Genomic DNA, 17,995 nt, shown 5'->3' with positions numbered 1-17,995 from the left:
TTAACTTCCAGTTGTATTATTGTAATTTCCTGTTTTTTTCTTTACTTAAAGAAAAGAAAAAAATTGATGTGTGTCCTATTGGTACTTTAAGAGAAATCCCATATACACCAAGGCTGTGGATTTTTTCTGCCCACTGGGGCCTGAAGACCCCATGCCACTGGTATTCATGTAGATCAATATTTACATTTTAACCCCCTTTGCCTGACATAAATAAGAAGATTAATTTCTTAGTTATTAATACTAAAGTTAGGACTTATGCTTTATCCATTTTGAAATTAAGAGACTTAGAATTTAGTTTTTCAAGAATGTTTCAAACCATGTGCTCTAAAAATCATTAATGACTACAAAGCAGATTTCTGTTCTGGAAATTTCCATTTTGCAGTTTTCCTAGAAACTGCCAAATGTGTCTTCTTTTGGGGAAAAATGCATGAAAAAACACAGGAAATCAAATGTAATTCAGGGTGAGCTAGGAAGGATGCCAAACTCCTAAGTCTGAAATAGCCATCTTAGAAGACACCTGCAGAGGTTTCGTCTCTCACTGACCTTGGGTGATTTCAGCAGTTTGATCCACACTCTTGTTCTCTTATCATCTTAACAGGTACTCAAGACTTTTGTTAAAATCCCAGTAGGTAAAAGTTGCATTTCTTTTAAAAAAAAAAGTCAGTGTCTTATCACAGGTGGGAATATATTAGTTTAAACAGAGAAATTGGTTCCAACTCATTGCAATTACAGAGTGTCTTTGGAAGAGATAGGTGAAAGTTTGAATGGAGTGATCAGCATAGTTAGGAAAGGGATTAAAAGAATTTTTAAAGGCTTTACTTTAGGGCCAAGTATAAGGGAGCTGGTCCAGCACAGTTCCTGTTTTCAAAAATTAGTTTGCTCACAGTTTGTAATTGAATGTCTTTGAAATTTAGTTTCTGTAAATTCTCTGTATTAGTCACACAGTGTGCTGATATACTCACTTCTTGCCTTTGAAATGCACATAAACCCCCTATATTCACAATTTCTGAAAACTGTCTCATCTAAATTGTGCTTACTGATACTGTTTCCTCCTTGTTTTTCACACCTTTTTAATGCAACACTCCAGAACAGCAGCAACTATTAAATGCAATGTGCACAGTTTAAAAAAGAAATGTTCCAAATATCAGTAACACTTTTCCATGTCTCATGAGTTATTGTCTGCTTAAATTAGTAGACTTGTGAGCATTTGTTATGAAATACAAAGGTGTAAGAAATTACTTATCAAGCAAAGGTCTTTTGAGCACAACTCACACTCCTTTATGTGTTAGGGCTGGAGCTGCAGGTTCAAACTGAAATAAGTTGTAACAACACACAGTGCTCCTTTTAACAGGGACATTCTTCAAGCCTACCCTTGTCAGTCAGAAATATTGTTTAAAAAAAAAATGAAAACAATTAAAAGTATTTTAAATATTTTCTATTAAACCATCCAGAATGGAGCTGTCCCATTTTTTTTTTTTTTTAAATGAATGACCTTAGGTGATAAGGATGTACCTTCTAGCTATAGCAGTCTTTCATATTATGTCTAAATTCTGGTTCTAAGGGATAAAGCAGGCTTTGAGAAGGATAATGAAGTTTTGGTATGTTCTCACACCGGGGCTGAGGTCTGGGGATGGATTTAAGAAGGCTGTCTTTGGGCTGTAAAAATTAAAGGAAATTGGGTGCCTGAAAAATCTATGGGCTTGCAACTGTCTGGTGTCTGGGGCTCTAATAGGGATTGGTACAGAAAATGAGACTCTTTTCAAAATTGAGAGGAAAACATTAATTAATTATTTTCTTCTTGGCATTTCTGATAGTAAGAAGCCAAGAGTTTGGAATCTGTTTATTTAGATGGAACATATGAGGATATACCCCATGTCCTCACGATGTCCACGGTATGTGACCATTGTCTAAGTACAACTTCACTGGTTAAGGCTGCACTGGGACATGCATGATGGTGTGGTCAGTGAACTTTGTGAGAAATCAACAGGACTTCCAGTCAGACACTGGGTTGTGTCAAGCATTTCAGCTTGTGGGAATGCTATACAGCTGCATCCAAAATTAGCACATGGCACTGCTGTCAAAAATGCATGTTCTTTTCCTCTGATGTTCTACTGTGAAAATACTGAGCACAGCATCAGCAGGGTGTAGCTTTTTGAGAATTTCAGTTCCATGCATTAGGAATGAGGAAATAGAGACAAACTATGGCACCAAACTGGGGAGGCAGTGGTAAGAGTTATGGCTAGGGCTGTTACTTTTTCCAAGCTAAAGTCGTTTGGCATGGGGACATTCCTTCCTTGTCTAGGACATGACTTAAATGACGAGTCATGACTTAAAATGTAGAACCAATTTGCATTACAGTAATGTCAGTATGGGTGGGATTTAGAAAATGTAGGCATAGACATAGCTTCAGGAATGATGTAGCATGTGGAGCACAAGTCAGCGAGATCAGAAATATTCTACTGGGTTTTTGAACATTTTTCCCTGTTAACTTGGTAAGAGATGTAATGAGGTTGTAACTGCAATTGTTCTTTTTATGTTAGCTTTTTCATGCCCTACATTGAGATATATGACTGTAATACAAGCATGTAATGCCACACAATGCTGTTCTCCTTATTGTATTTGCAACTTTATTTTTCAATCAGTCTACAAGTATTTACATAAAGCCAAAATATGTCCTTCGTATCAAGACTTTTACTGAGAAAGTGTGTAATGAAATAAAGCTTTTCAACATCCTTTTTAATATTAAATATTTATTAGTTTTTTTTTTAAAAAAATCTATCTCGGCTGTAGTGAGTCTCTTGCAATCATTTTTGTTCTCTATTAAAGGTAATATATAACACTATTGTGTAGGATTTTAAAATCTCCAACTGATCATATTTTTTCCCCCCAAGTTCACAGCAGGCAGGTCTACTACTGCTGATTTTTTTTTTTGTTCAGATGCTAGTGGACAATTTCCTTTTTCTGAATATGATGTATCCTTTAATAGGTTATAAGCATACTGTTATAAGTTGTTCTGTGTTAGGAGACATCATTTAAACTGTGGGCAGCTATATTAAGCCAAATTTTCTGTTGACTGAATTTCCTGAGCATTGCTTTTAGAAGCCTGTATCTTGATGATAGTATTTGGCTCTAGGTTTTGCACATATGGCTTTGGAATGCTTTTGATTAACAGCAATGTTCAAGCAATTAATATCTGCAAAAACTGCATTTGAATAGGTCTAGAGGACCCACAAAAGTTCAATATTGAACGAGGGAAAGAAAAAATTTAAATATCATGGAATTTGGACACTGAGACCTTCATAGGGTATAATGTGATCTCTATCTAACTTGTGCTTGGAAGCATTCACTAGCAGTAAAGTCAAAACTGTCATGGGTTATCACCTGAGCATTTAGAAACTTAATAATGAATTCAAAATTACTGCTTTTAGTTTTTTGATAAAAGTAGATGACAAATGTTGATTGTTGAAGGTGACCAAATAGTAGAAATTTGTCTCAAGTACTTCCAGCATATACAGGAAATTAATATGTTCTGTCTTTATCCAGTGATTTTTCATGTCTGATTTCTTTTTGTCTTGCTACTGCCGGAAGGTGCTCCTTGCTACAGTAGGTGGACAAATAGTGCATCTCCAGAAATGTAAGCTTTCTTCTTAACAAGAATTCATGCAGAAGTGCCTTTCCATGAGTAGTTTTTTGTTTAACCTTCTGTGTGCTTAATTCTATTCAGTTCTTTAGAAGTGTATTTGAACCAATGCATATGTATAAATACATCATTTGTTTCAAATACAGTTTATTGTCAAAAGCACAAAACAAATTTGTGTGTCTCTATGATGTAATGGTTCAAAGCATTTTAGGAAATGTCTGTTAATACCTGTATGGTTTGTGGATTTCTATGTGTTTCCTTTTTCTGGAAACATAGGTGGCCAGTGTCACTAAGCCACGTCCTAGCTGTTTGGGCAGCTGTATCAAATACTGTCTGCAGAAACAGATCAGATTCCTGCTTATGACTGGTTATGGTTTCTTGCTTTTGCATGTATATATGTGAGTTCCAGCACTTCATTTCTCTGCTGGTTCAAGGTTTTAATGCCGAATAACGAGTAAATTAATGGCTATTTATTCTTGTACTTAATTTGTCAGTTTATCTTGACTTCTGGCCTTTCTAGCCTTTATTATACCAAATTAAGAAAGTCCATTTTTCCCACAGTTGTGGTCAAAGCTGCATACTAGCCTGCAGCAGTTTGCAGCCACGTAGTTCTGAATTCACATGCAAGATACACTGATTTTTTTAAAACAATCACCTGAACACTGACAGGTTAAAAACTAACTTCTTTGGTTTCCCCACTATAGCACAGGATTTGAGGGAAGTGAGGTTACAATCCCAGGTCAAGGCAGTGGAATGGATGGTACCAAACCATGAATGCATGCAAGTTTTGAATCAGTGTGTGAAGCAGTGTAGAGCGCTTAAGAGTTTGGATTTAACACAAATTAATTTCTGTTGTCGTAAAAAAAAATAAAAAAAAAATGAGGAATTAGTGAGACTTTTTACCTTGATAGTGCCTAACTAATTTTACACTTTGGTTTAAAGAAAGTCATCTTTTGCTCTGATAAGAATGCCACAAGCAGCACATATACCTGAAGTAATACAGCGGTTTTAATTCGTTACATTTACTAAAGTGAAATCTAAGGCTGTAAGTAAATTTGTATGCTTTCTGAGCCAGGCCTAGCAAAGTTCAGTGTTTCTGAATTAAATTCACAGTAGTCAATTTGCTTAGCAGGGAGCTATCTACCTCCATATCTGCAAATACTGGACTTGCACTTAGGCATAGAAATGCTCTGTGGAGAAGTTCCTTCTTGACTGAAGAACATAAGCGGTAAAGATGCCACCTGATTTAGAAAGCAGCTGAAATAACAACTTTGAGATTATAATACTGGATTTAGATAAAATATGTGTCCAAGTATTATTTTAAAAATATTATCTAGCTGATCAATATTATTTGTAACATGGCTGAGACCAAAGTGTTCTCATTATTAAGGAATGCTGCTAATCACTCACATGAGCCTTTGTGATTTTTCTAGTGAATCTTGACATCTTCATTGCAAAGGAGATGAAACAAGAACTACTCACATAAACTAAAACCTTTTTAAGGCACTTTCCTAATGCCATTTTTCATTGTTGCTGGACCCTTCAGAGTGAAGGGAAAGGCTGTTCATTTGACTTAAATATTGCACTTATTAGTCCATGCCTAGAAAATCACAGTTGCTGTTGTTTTGAGGGGAAAAGACACAGCTGTCTTCAGCTTTACTCTGTCCTGTCCCTACACAACAGTTCCAGATTGTAGGCAGCAATTTATAGGACATGCTGAAGTGGAAGCCTCAATTAGTTACTGAGTTTCAAAGTGTTAAAAGAGTTTGGATAGATCCCATGAGCTACTACTTATTAATAGCTAGCTTGCTAGCTAGCTTAGGCTGCAGTTGTGAGTCTCACTCTTCAGGCACCTCTACTCTGCCCTGTGTATACTAAGAGAAACTGGGATTTTACAGCTGGATTTTACTTTGGTTCCCAGTTCATAAAGAGTTCTCCATCTCTGTTATACAGTCTAGCTCACCACACCTAATTCATCCTCACATTTTGGGATGAAGGCTGCTGAAGTGCAAAATAGTTAAAATTTGGTTGTTAGCACATTTGAGAAGCTTACTTTCAGTGCCTAATTTCTTTTAGACTTTTTTTAAAATCCAACAGTTATGCTTTATCTTTTATGATATGACAGAGTATTTTCTTACACTTTAAAGTGTTGATTTTTAAACATCAACTATTTTTCCAGCTGCCCCTAGATTGAATGTAAACAGAAAGGTCTGTGGTGCAACTGGCAGTTTGTATATTGACACAGGTACAATGCTTTTATCAGCTTGCAAATATGTGTTCAGAATCAATAAGCATAAACATTTAAGTAGAATAGGATATTTAAGAGTGCACATACAAAGGATATTTTAATTATATGTGACAGATTTATTACATGTAATTATAAAGATATGTTCATAACCAGTCATTGGCCTCCTGTGATTCAGGAACACTGTGCTGCTGCATATTCAAGGTCAAATTATTTTCTGTAGTGTAAAAAAAAAAAATTTAAAAAGAATAATTTTTCAGATAAGTGTCAAATTTGTCTTAAGAAATTTTAATTAAGAATTGTTTATCTGATTTAGAAGATGATGGAAAGGGAATATTTATTTTCCTCCACATCCCAAAAGGTGATCCTACTTACAAAATCTGCTGAGATTGTCCAAGAAAGTGTGTAAAATCCTCATCCATCACTGAGAGCCCCTGGTCAGGGAATGACAGTGCAGTAAATATCTTCAGCAGCTGCCTTTTAATGTACAAGCTGTTTTCGGTAGGAATTTTCAGCACTCACATAAAACACACTGTCATGAGTGACTGCCTGTGCTCCAAAGTCATTACTATTGGGATGATGGAACATCTCTCAGCGAATAACCAAAAAACTTTAAATGTCATGTCAAGTGTGTTGAAGGCATTTTCAAGCCTTGCTCAAGGTTACATGAATATTGAGTAGGCCTGTTTTTAAAAAGTTTGATATCTGTGAGAGAAACCACTCATATGCTGGTTTGGAAAACAGTCACTTGATCTGGAAGGGGGGTGGGGAACGACAGTAAAAGAAGTCTATCCATTAATCATGCCAAACCTGCAAAACTCCTGCCTGGATATTAACTGAGTGCAACTTTGTGTGACAGGCAATGCCAGTGATGTTTAGCAAAAAATAGTGAATTATGCAATTTCTTGAAATTACTTACCTGCCTAAATGTTCACAAAGGAAAGAAAAGGTGTTACAATGGATAATAAAATTAAAATAGATTTTGAAATACATTTCAAAATTTGAACAATTAAAAAATACGTAGGAAATGTAATTAACGAGGTAAAACCTTGGAGACACTGAGAGGTAGGTATGTCTTTGACTCCAGTAGGAAAGGAGGGTCCTGTCAGGCTATATCTGTGATTTTGTAAGAAATATGGATGATAATCTAATGAAGACATGTAAATTCTGGATCACTTTCAAGGGACTGAGTCCACTGCTTTTGAAGTGATAATATATTTTGTCTTGCCTCCTTGGCAATCATTACTCCTTGTAGTATATCATCTGCATGTAAAATTTGTCTGATCAAGAGGTCTTTTTATATTACAGAATATTGAAACTGAGTATTTTAATAGTGAAACAAGGTTTCCTTGATTTGTCTTCTGCAGAGAACCAGAAAGGACAGCCAGAGAAGCCGTGTTCACACCACAGTATCAGTTTAAACTCGACAAGAAGCCCAGTCACCAAAGAAGTTACATATGATGTAGAAACAAGTTCTAAGGTGTTGAGCAAGGCTGTTGGGAGAAAGGAAGCCTGTCATGGAGAAGGTGGCAAAGAAAAGAAAATAGATCGTATCGGGTCCCCTTCTAAGGGAGAAGCCATTCCAGAAGTAGAAGCTCTCTTGGCAAGACTGCGAGCGCTATAGAATAATCATATAACAGATTAAATAAAAGTTAAAAACAATAGCCTACACTACATCTTTAAAAACAGTAATTTTCTATTTTTGATGTTGCATACTTCTGAGTTCCTAACTTCTCTGTGGATGAATGATCTGCTTCTAAACTTTGTTTGCAAGACTATACAAAATAATACTATAATTTTGCATAAATGCAAGATGATTTTTTATTATATGTTTTTACTTAATAAGCATATAAAAAGTATCAGAAGAAAATAAATGCTAAATTGTTCCAAATCACAATCCTCTTAGTAGACAGACTGCTAGCCATCTGTTTTGAGTGCTTCTGAAAATAGGAATATCCTTTAAGTATTGTTAAATCATCATGCCTGGGAATAGGGTCAATAAATAACTGAAAAGGTATTCTTATATTTTCTACTATAATTTCTATATTTAAGAGGCTAAAGTACCAAAAATGTATCATTATAGTGTCCTTTACAATTACAGTAATATACAGTATCAGCCATATTCCAGTTTGAGCTCCAAGCACCAAAGCCTGCTGAATTATAGATGTATTTACCACATGGTAATCCATGGGCAGTAAACAAAAAATCTATGCAAATAATATACTTTATGTGTAATTAATTTATCACTGCTTTTAAGGTTATTATCATTATTATATCAAAATAATATATACAATTTCTTTGATTACAAGGCTTTTCAATTGTGTCTTTAGTGGGGGAAAATGCCTTCACAGTTATTTACCGGTTTAATATTTTATCTTTTCACATGCGAATTAATATGTTTCTAGAAAAGGAAAATGTAATGGGGAAGATTTTTTCAATTGGTTTTTCACAAACTCATTTTCCAGTAGCCCATAAAGTCTTACTTGCTGGCACAACAAGAGTCTTGCAAGTGATTGCATCTCTTTTATCCCACTGTCACTGTACAGTGTTGTGTGCTCGCTATCGTATTTATTAATTGCACATCAGAAAGAGTTGCTACCAATGTTACCAAGTAGGGAGCTATTGTTAGTCTCTTTGCTCCATTATTTAAAGCTTCCTTATTATAAGAGTGTATTAAGAATCAAATATCTTTCTTCTAAATTACTTTATTTTTCTTTACAAAATGCTGAAAAATATGTCTTTCCATAAGAGTCAGTTACATGAAACCAGTGTTTCAATGCTCCAGTGCTTTTTATATCCTTGTTTAAGTTGCCTTTGTACTTCCTGCACTAAACATTAATAAAGTTAATTAGAACTTGAAAACTGGGCCTGATTACACACACAGCATAGGGGGGTTTTCAGCCATCATGGGAATCAATCTCATGTTTCTGGGACTGTTGTAGCTGTCATTATACACTAATTACATATCCCGCCTTTGATGGAAAAAGAGAGGTATAAACACAACTCAGGGAAGGATTCAGAGCAGACCTGTCAGACAGACATTTCTTCAGTTTCCCTTGCAAATAATGGGCACAGCTGTCATACAGAGACACCTTTGGTTACTTGAAATATATCTTGAATATATAACTTGAAATACAGCAACTGATAGTTGTTCCACTAAGGTCTTCTGCACCTCCAGTATTAAGACTTACTACCCCTATTTACAGGGTGCAGTAAAAATTACTATCTAAAAAGGCCAATACGATTGACTACATAAAGTGACATTTCAAACACAAAGAAAATGCCTGTTCAAGGGGAATAAAAGTTAGCAGTTCACTGGATTTCTTCAGTTGCCAGGGATGCTAAAATAAAAGAGCTAAAAGCAGGGAGCCATCTCTTAAATATTAGGAGGATGACCTACCAAGTGTAGGTGGAAATACAAATTGTTTTCATGAGCATTATAAACTTATTCATTTGAATTAATGGATGATACTCTACCTGAGAAAACTGACAGTTGAGGACACCACTGCACAGCTGATGAAGCAAAGAAAAGTTACAATCTACTGGATTTTGCAATGAATTAAATGCTGCTAGAAGCCTAGTCTCTCCTGATTTTAAAATAAATATTTATCTTTAAATTACAGAATTTAAGCTATTTTCTTTTATAGTTTGGGAAGGTTTTAGAAATGTATTCCAGGGCTTTTAGTCCTTCTAGGGTACTGTGTTTCTGAATTAATTCTTTCAAGCAGCCATCAAGTTAATTTGCAGAGGTTTTTTCTTCTGTAACGAGGCAAATAAAAGCTGTGCAACTCCATAGAATCCATGTAAATACAGTGTGCAGTTTTTTTCCTCCTTTTTTCCTGCTTCTTTGTACCATCATAACTTAATCTTCTCATAGTTAAAGTACATGGTCCAGTTGAAGTACACAGTAGGTTTTCTTTCTACATTTTCTCTTTCTTTAATTCCCATTAGACACAAAGTCATACACAGGATGTTTTTGATATGAAAAATGCTAGTATTGCCTTATGAGTTCAGGGAAATAATAACTTTGAAAGTATTGCAGCTGTATTTATTTCTATGATTTTATGTTTTTATTAAAGTATAAAACTCAGCTTGTAAATTATATAGAGTAAATTGCTGTAATTAAATTTAAAAATTAGTTCATTTGTTCAGTTTAAAATTTAAAGTTAATTCAATCTTAGAATACTTAGGGTAGACCTTTATTGGTATGTGGTAGTCATTTTTGGTAGGTATCAAGTCTACTCCTACAACTGAGGGATTGAGCCATGAACTACTGTTAGATATAGACAAAGGTTTCACATACTGTGCCACACCCTCTCTATAATTCACATCTGAAAATTAAATCCTTAAAAAAGAGCTTTCTGATTTAGTCAAACATGTCTGTTCAGATAAAAGCATTTGAAGTTATCTTGCAAGGCTCTTTTCCTACCTGAGCAGCAGACAGAAGGCACAAACATCCATGACTTTTCTTGCCAGTAAAACTGTAAAGGTCTAACACATCTTTTTGATTCTTCATATGCATTTTGGATGACTTTTTATTTCACTCAGTAAAAGAATTTTGATTACTACATCGATTTTTACTTCCTGTAGACACCATTATTGTTTGTGATGGTGGTCTAAATTTGTATAAAATATTCTAATGTTTTGACCTTAGCAAGGCAGGAATGTTTGGAGCAGTCTCTTCAAGCTGTTCACAGCCAAGCTTGACACCTAACTCACAGGCTCTAGGTAATACCCCAGTGTGTGTAAGCCCAGAAGGAAAAGTGGAGGAAGTTCCTTCGTTATAAAAAAGTCTAACAGTGCCAGCACCTCGTGGCTGCCATCAGATGTGATACTGCTCTGGATCGGGCACTTCATTAAAGAAGCATGGACCAGCAACCTGGAAATACTTATTTTTAGTTCCCAATTATTATGGCAACTACTGCTTAAGAGACTGACAGGACCACATGTAGGAAAGAAGTCTCAGATGCATTGTTACAAACAGTTTTTATCCAAAATAGTTTTCTTTGTTTTCCCTCATACAACCATTCCTCAGCCTGGTCATTCACAAAGTCACACTCTCCAGAGCTGCAGGAGTTAATGCTGACCAGCTGGAGCTGTTGCAGCCCTTCAAGCTTTTATAATAAAAGCTGAGAAAGACGACATTTACTGCTAACACTTTTGCCACATCCATTTCTAATAAGCAGCACCAAATTATAATTTTTACACTAATCTTTCCAAGCCTTACAATACTCGGTAACTATAAAACAAATGGGCACAAACAGGGGTCAATAAACCCCAAGATATGGCACCTAAAACATTATAATAAGCAAGCAGGGTCAAGTGAAAGAGCTCAGCAAAAAAAGCAATTGCATGTCACTGCTTTCTTCAGAACAAAATAAAGCATTACTATACCATTTTCTAATTTTTTTTTAATGTGATGTATAGGTTTTATGCAACTGAACTGCAGCAGAAAAATAACTTCTTTTGAGTCTGAAGAACTGTTTGTCTAGTTTATGAAATAAAAATAATGAGACAAATTGCACTTTATCAAATTTTTATGTAATTTTATGACAAGATTCCCATATCTAAGAAATTCTTAAATTACCATCTGCTATTAAATTAGCTATGGCACCAACTAATGAACTTGGTTTACATTTTATTAACACATGAAGCAAGCACATTTTCTTCCTTTATAAATACATTTTCTCCATTGCACTATTGTGTCTTTTAGCTGAAGTATAGTATTTAGGATAGGGCTCTACATCCCACTGTAAAAGCATGTTTGATAAAGCATTCTGGTCACTCTGACAGTGAAAAATAAACAAGAGGTGTTCAGACACAATTTTTCTCCCTCCCTGCTGCAGAGATAGCCATTAAGTTTCATACGTTAGCTGAGTACATTTAAACTCCTCTGTGCTTCTTCTTCCATAATGCAACTTTTTCCTTTTGTGATCCATGCAATGGCATACACTGAAGAATTGTTAAGGGAAATATTTTCTAGCAGCATACCAAAAGGAAACTAAGCAGATGACGTGCATGCAACATCAGCTCTATATGCTGTAGGAGGCATAACACTTGAAATGTAACCCAAACAGGCAGATAAGGTATTTCATTCCACAGAAGGAAAATGGCTCCTTTCATCTAAATGAGCTTATTCCACTGCTGATATCAGAATTGTATGTATTTTGGGAGGATAATGTACCCCTATTTTTAAATCTGTGTTACATTAGCGAGAAAAAATAAACTATGGAAAGACAGAAGTGCAGAGGCTGGGAAACAGAGTTGATTAATGTGCTGCCTGATTTCACTTCTGGGTCCTGAAATTGCATCCAGTGCAGAATGAAGGAACTAGGGGGGAAAAAACCCAGTCTCATCTGACATCTCTAAAGGTCATGAAGGAAATGATGGTGGGTGATCCAGCGTTGGTATGGCCACAGGTGTCTTGTCTTTTCAAAGACATGTATCAGAATATCCTCAGAATAAGCAATGCTGTTGGGCTGTTAGTTCTTGAAGCCCTCAAATTAATCAAAGGAAGGAAAAGTCTGGCAGAGATAAATATGAGCTACCATAAAACCTGAGAATATTTTCATCTTATATCCAAGCACCAGCCCTGCTCCACTTTGGTAGCTGAAAGAAGAGCATGAGGAGAGAGGAGCCCACATGGTGGCCATACCTTCCCTTTGGCTGTGCCAGACAAAGCTGCTCTGGGCAGCTGCCCTGGCTGTCACAGTGAAGGCAGCACAGATGCCACTCTGCCCTCCCAGTGTTTCAGGCTGTGTGTGGAAAGACACAGGAGCCATGGCCAGCAGACATGGCCTCAAATCATGGGATCACCATAAAAAGACTCTGTGGTTCTAGAGCCACACATCAAGTACAATAAAAAAGATAGTCTTCTAAATTATTCAGGTGTCAAAACAGCACCAGAATGTGCACATATTCCTTATGCCTCCTAAAGACAGCTATTACAGCCACTCTCCAAGTCTAAGGACTCCATTCAAGCTGCACAGAAGGAGCTTAAATTCTCAATTGTTTTGGCTTCTTATATATAGTTCTGCCTTTAATTGAAATTTTCAGTCCAAAGCTAGCCATTTTAAACTTTGCAGTCTATAACTGTTAGTTAAAAAAGAGGCTTTTGTAAAAGCTGTTTAATTTGTTGCATTTTAATGTGAGGGCTGTTGCATATAGTTGAAAACATGGAGTGCAACACAACTCTTTCCATTAACTAAGACAGAAATGGCAATTATGCAGTCTGTTGATCGAATTCCTGACTAAGGAAAGGTACTTTCTGCTAATGGAAAGAAAAGCAGAGCAGTCCAGTCAAACAAGTCACCTTGATAGTGGAATGCAAGACCCATCAATTTCACTCATGACTTCTTCAGTAATGAATCTCAGAGCACAACCCATCAGCACTGCTCCTGAAAGACAACCACTGAGGTAGAGGAACCACAAAGAATGGTTTGAAATTAAAAACGGGGTGAGAGATTTCCACCCCTTTAGAAGGGGAATTGGTTTTGATGAATTTATCTCCAAGGTGCCTGGGCACTGCATTAAAAACGCTTGGACGGAAAAAAATACAGTCCTGCCAAGTTGGTGGCACCTTGCCTTTTTGTACTGCAGCATCATGACAAGACAACCAGACCCCTGTCTTCATCTCTGTCCTGGAATCCACTGACATTGTGGTGAATCAGAAGGAACAGTAACCATAGCAGTGTGAGAATTGTTTCACTTGGATTCCAGTCTGCAGCCCCACACCACAGGTTAATTTGTCAAGCCTCTGGATGATGGTGGGGAAGAGCCAGCTTTCTCCCTGTCCCCTCAGCAGGGGACATGGGGTATTCTTGTCCAGAAGGAACAGAATGAGCTCTCATTAACTTTGGCTCCAGAATACAATTTTCTATTCTTTGATTACTAGATCCCCAGGGAGATATTAGGTGTTTTTATTTTTCTCAGGACGGCACTACAGTAAATCTTGCCATTATCTAATAAACAGTTAAAATTCAATAGCACCTAGGCAGAGCATCAAAATCAGCAGGCAAGAACAAATTAAGTTCTTCATGAAAGAGGCTGTGCAGGATCATTTCTTCCATTTCTATCTCCAATATCTTTAATACTAAATACACAAGCCTATATTAAAGTTAAAATTGCTTTTAATTAGATAAAATGAAGAAGACTCGATGTTCATCTTATACCTTTTGCACCGGTGCTTTGATTAGCACAGTTTCAGCACCCTGTCTCAAATTATTAACCTTTTCAACTCAGAAGTCCAATATATGAACACAAATGCCCAAAGCCCAATCCTGTGAGGTCCCTGGTCTGTCCTCACAAGTACTCATCCCCCTCAGACTGCATGAAATTACTCTGATCAAAGGGTAGCTGTAGCCCTTCAGGATCACGCCCTAATGAATAAAATATACAAAGGTGACTTGAGTGAAATCCTCTACAATGTGCTGACAAAGGTAAAATAAAATATTCCCCTTAGGACATTTTCCTGGCAGAACAACTTGACCCCTGTGAGACTGGTCTTCAGAAAGAAATGGATAATGCTCTGACTTAACTAATTCATTCACTGAAGTTTTGGGCAATTTTTTGCCAAATGATTGGTGTGTTCCACCATATATAAAGCAGATACATCTCAAAGCACCATAAAGTTTTAGGTGGGTATATAATACAAATTTAACTTCAAGCCCCTTGCATGCAAACTGCACTATTAACTTCTGTGTTTTTTATTTCTAAATGCTGCCTATTTTCCAACCATGGATGTTGTTTTTTGCAAACCTCTCCCATGATGCACACCAAGTATTACCCCAGAAATTCAGCTTTGTCCTTACTGATGAAATTTTACTATTATGTAGTAATTGCAGTGCCCTGAACTCTCATCCTCCTGCAAATTTTATGTTCCTCCAAGGAGAATGTTTCTTCTTAAAGTGATATTATTTCATCGGTACAATGTGGCTCACTAAGCTTGCCTTTTGCCCCCTTGTTCTCAGACTTTAAAAGGAGACTGTAACAGTCTGATCCCACACCTACTGAGAAGAAATCAAAGGCTCCTGTTGACTTCAGTGAGTGCTGGAGACAGCTCCTAAATAGGATGACTCAAAGTGCAGCTCTAGCCTGGAGGCAGCTATACAGCTGATACTGTGGGGCTTTATTGTCCCATTGCTTCCAGCTCCAATCTGTGCAGTTTTTTAGTATAATTACAATTTTCTTGTTGCCAGCCCAATAAATATCATGCTGGATAGGAGAGTTGAATTACTGCCTGAAATTTTAACCAGTGAAAATGATCCTGTAATCAGATTTCTTATGTCATGCAGGACTCAGGACTGTATACAATTCTAATTATCCTTAAATGAGCCCCAGTCATAAAGACTACTCAACAGAAAACACATGGTCTACAAGGCAGCATTCCAGTCAGTGGCTGAGCCAGATGGGGAACAAAGCAATGGGCAAGCAATTTTGAAGGCCATGTCCCAGGTCACACAGTCTCTGTGTTGCGTGTTGTGTCACCCCATAAACTGTGCATGGGTATAATGGCACCAGTCACATTTATTTCAGGGACAGATTAACAATCATGTAAAGTGGGGGACAGTGGGCCAATGCCTCAGCCCATGCTATGACTCCTTGTAGAGTACTGTTATACTCAGAGACTTTGTGAACTTGAAATACACAATCTAGTATTCTTAGAAAAACAAAGTAAGTCAGCACACTTCTCCTGTCCATCCACAGCTAACTCAGACATGCAGTACTGACCAGTAACAGAAAATTTCCCTGCATGGCTGGGATCAGTCATGTCAGACAGAAACAACTCCTACCTTTCAGGTAGGTCATGTTGTTAGTGCACCTCACTGAGAGCCCTGCCAGTTTTGTGTGAAAGCAACAGCCACCACCAGTAGTTTCTGCCTTTGGTCACCACTAAGTGGAAAAGAGTTAATCATGGTAAAGTTAAATTAACATGAAATGCCTGACTTGTCTCATTCACATTCTTTTGACAGTAGCATATGTTCCTGCTTTACACATGAAAGCTTAATTACAGCATTTTAGGTGGCAAACCAGTTAATTATATAAAAATGGGGCCCAGAAGTCTGTGATATGACACCTTTCCATGCTTCCCTGGGAGATGTCATGAACAAAAGAAGATGTTTATTGTTAGCAGCATCAGGCTGAGGGCTGCAGGGGAGCATTGTCACTGAAGCCTGGGGTCCCTGTGCACAATCCGGCTATAATGGAGAGCAAAATGCGTTTTATACAAATTGCTCTTGCTAATAACAAAAGTCAAAGGAGAGCTCTTTTTTGCCTGGAACAATGCACAATCTCTTGTGCAGGCTTCATACCGCCTCACTTCAGCTGTTGCTGATGTAAAAATCCCCAACAGAGATCATCATTCATCTCGGCTTCTCTTTATCACTCATCACGGCTTTCCTCCTACACAGAACAGGCCAATTTGAACTCTTTCAACTGCATGTGTTGGGAAGAGAGAAGGCAGTCTGCAGCCATGCCTGTTCCCTCCTTCGACTAGAAAGACAGCCTGAGGGGACCAGCTCAGGTGTGGGCAGATGAAACTGAACATTTGCAAATGATTAGAGAAACCAGTGTGCTGCCTAAATCTAGAATAAAGGGAAGATGGAGCCCCTGCTCAGCATCGTGTCACGAACTCCAGGTGCTTTCTTCTTTCTTGCCAGGCTTAAAACAGCTGCTGTCTCTCGTGCTCACAGAAGGAGGAGGTGAACTGAGTCCTCTTGGCAGAAAATTCTTTCCTTGAATGGTGTTAGCACAATTTTTTTCCTTTCAGAACCTAGCACAAGTACCTGGACAGTTCTTTTCCCTGGGGGCCTTCTGTCTGTCTTTCAGCCAATGGTGTGCTGGAGGCTACCACACCTAAAGTGTGATCCCACAGAATGTGTGTTTTAGCAGGACCTCAGCCCTGTGGTGTTGCCTGTTGTCCCATGGAACTTCTGCTCAGTTTGGACCTTGAAATTAAATTACCACTTTTGACCCATCCACCAACAGTCACTCACTAAACCTATGGCAAAACAATTGTTCACTTAAAACCAACCCACCATCAAAGCAGCGGGCATTGCAGGTCAAAAAACCCAGCAGCATAAATTTGTAGCACTCACCTGACAAGAAGGTGTCTTGTTTTGTTCTTCCTCCTGCGTGTTTTTGTGCTTTGCATCAGACTTTGGTACAACAGCTGTTCATAACCTATGTATTTTTTAAATAATCAACTTCCAAAAATGTCTTGGCATTGCACTTGCATACAGTCACCTGTTTTCCATCTCATATTCTGCAGCTGTGAAAATTCTCTCTTAAAAATAATATATATAAAATGTACAATAGAAGGCTTTATTTTCACCTTGGGCTCTTGATGACAAGAATAACTCCTTGAACTCCATCTTGCAGGTTTATAATATGACTAGGATTTTTATAAAAGCAAAAAAAAAGTACAGCTTAAGTGTTACATAGCAAAGGACTTGCTATCTGTGTTTTTAGAGACTTTATCTCAGAAAGCCCTGTGAATATAATAGGATAAACTACTTAACTTTCAAAAACAACAACATCTCAGAATGCTGACCTCCCAGTTTTACCTTTATCTCACCTAATTATATCGACATGCAGAACTGGATAATGCCCTGCTACAGCATTCCAAGATGCTTTGTAGATCATAGGTGCAGCAGCACACTGAAAGCCTCTGGCTTTACAGCAGATTTGCACTGTTTCAGGGGAAGCAGAGGGGGATTGTCTAGTGTCATGTTCCAAAAGGATGATGAGTCCTACTTTTGCACAGAGGGCTTCTGAAAGGCACAGCTGCTATCAGATGGCAAAATACCTAGTGTTTATATGCTTGCTTTTTTTTTTTTTTTTTTTTAAGTAAGAGGTAAAGCAAAATGCACAATCTTCCAAGACTGCTGCAGATGTAGTGTCAAGACTAAAAGCAATGAAATTTTATTCCTAAGCAAGGATCGCTGTGTTACTGAAGGCAGAGAAACCTTTATGCCAGCAGCTCACAAAAGAAACCATGAGATTTTCTAAAGGCAATTGAATACTGGTAAAGGAACATAGCAACAAAAACAAACTGTCTCTGATCCCTGAAGGGGAATGCAGGGACTTACCTGTGTCTAGCAGTTGGAAGC

General features: G+C 37.4%; 1 protein-coding gene across 1 annotated transcript in view; it reads left to right on the top strand.

The window, feature by feature from the left end:
• Positions 1-9,840, top strand: part of DIAPH3 (diaphanous related formin 3) — a 202,738-nt gene extending 192,898 nt beyond the window's left edge. Inside the window, exon 28 of the mRNA XM_056500048.1 lies at positions 7,253-9,840. Within this exon, the coding sequence (XP_056356023.1) occupies positions 7,253-7,509 (257 nt within the window). The 3' untranslated portion in view covers positions 7,510-9,840. The remainder of the gene's footprint in view (positions 1-7,252) is intronic.
• The last annotated feature ends 8,155 nt before the right edge of the window (positions 9,841-17,995 follow it).

This window comes from Oenanthe melanoleuca, chromosome 1 (genome assembly GCF_029582105.1).
Source record: "Oenanthe melanoleuca isolate GR-GAL-2019-014 chromosome 1, OMel1.0, whole genome shotgun sequence".
In the NCBI taxonomy this organism is placed as follows: Eukaryota; Metazoa; Chordata; class Aves; order Passeriformes; family Muscicapidae; genus Oenanthe; species Oenanthe melanoleuca.
The sequence above is the reverse complement of the archived record's forward strand: the minus strand, read 5'-3'. Positions and strand labels throughout refer to the sequence as shown.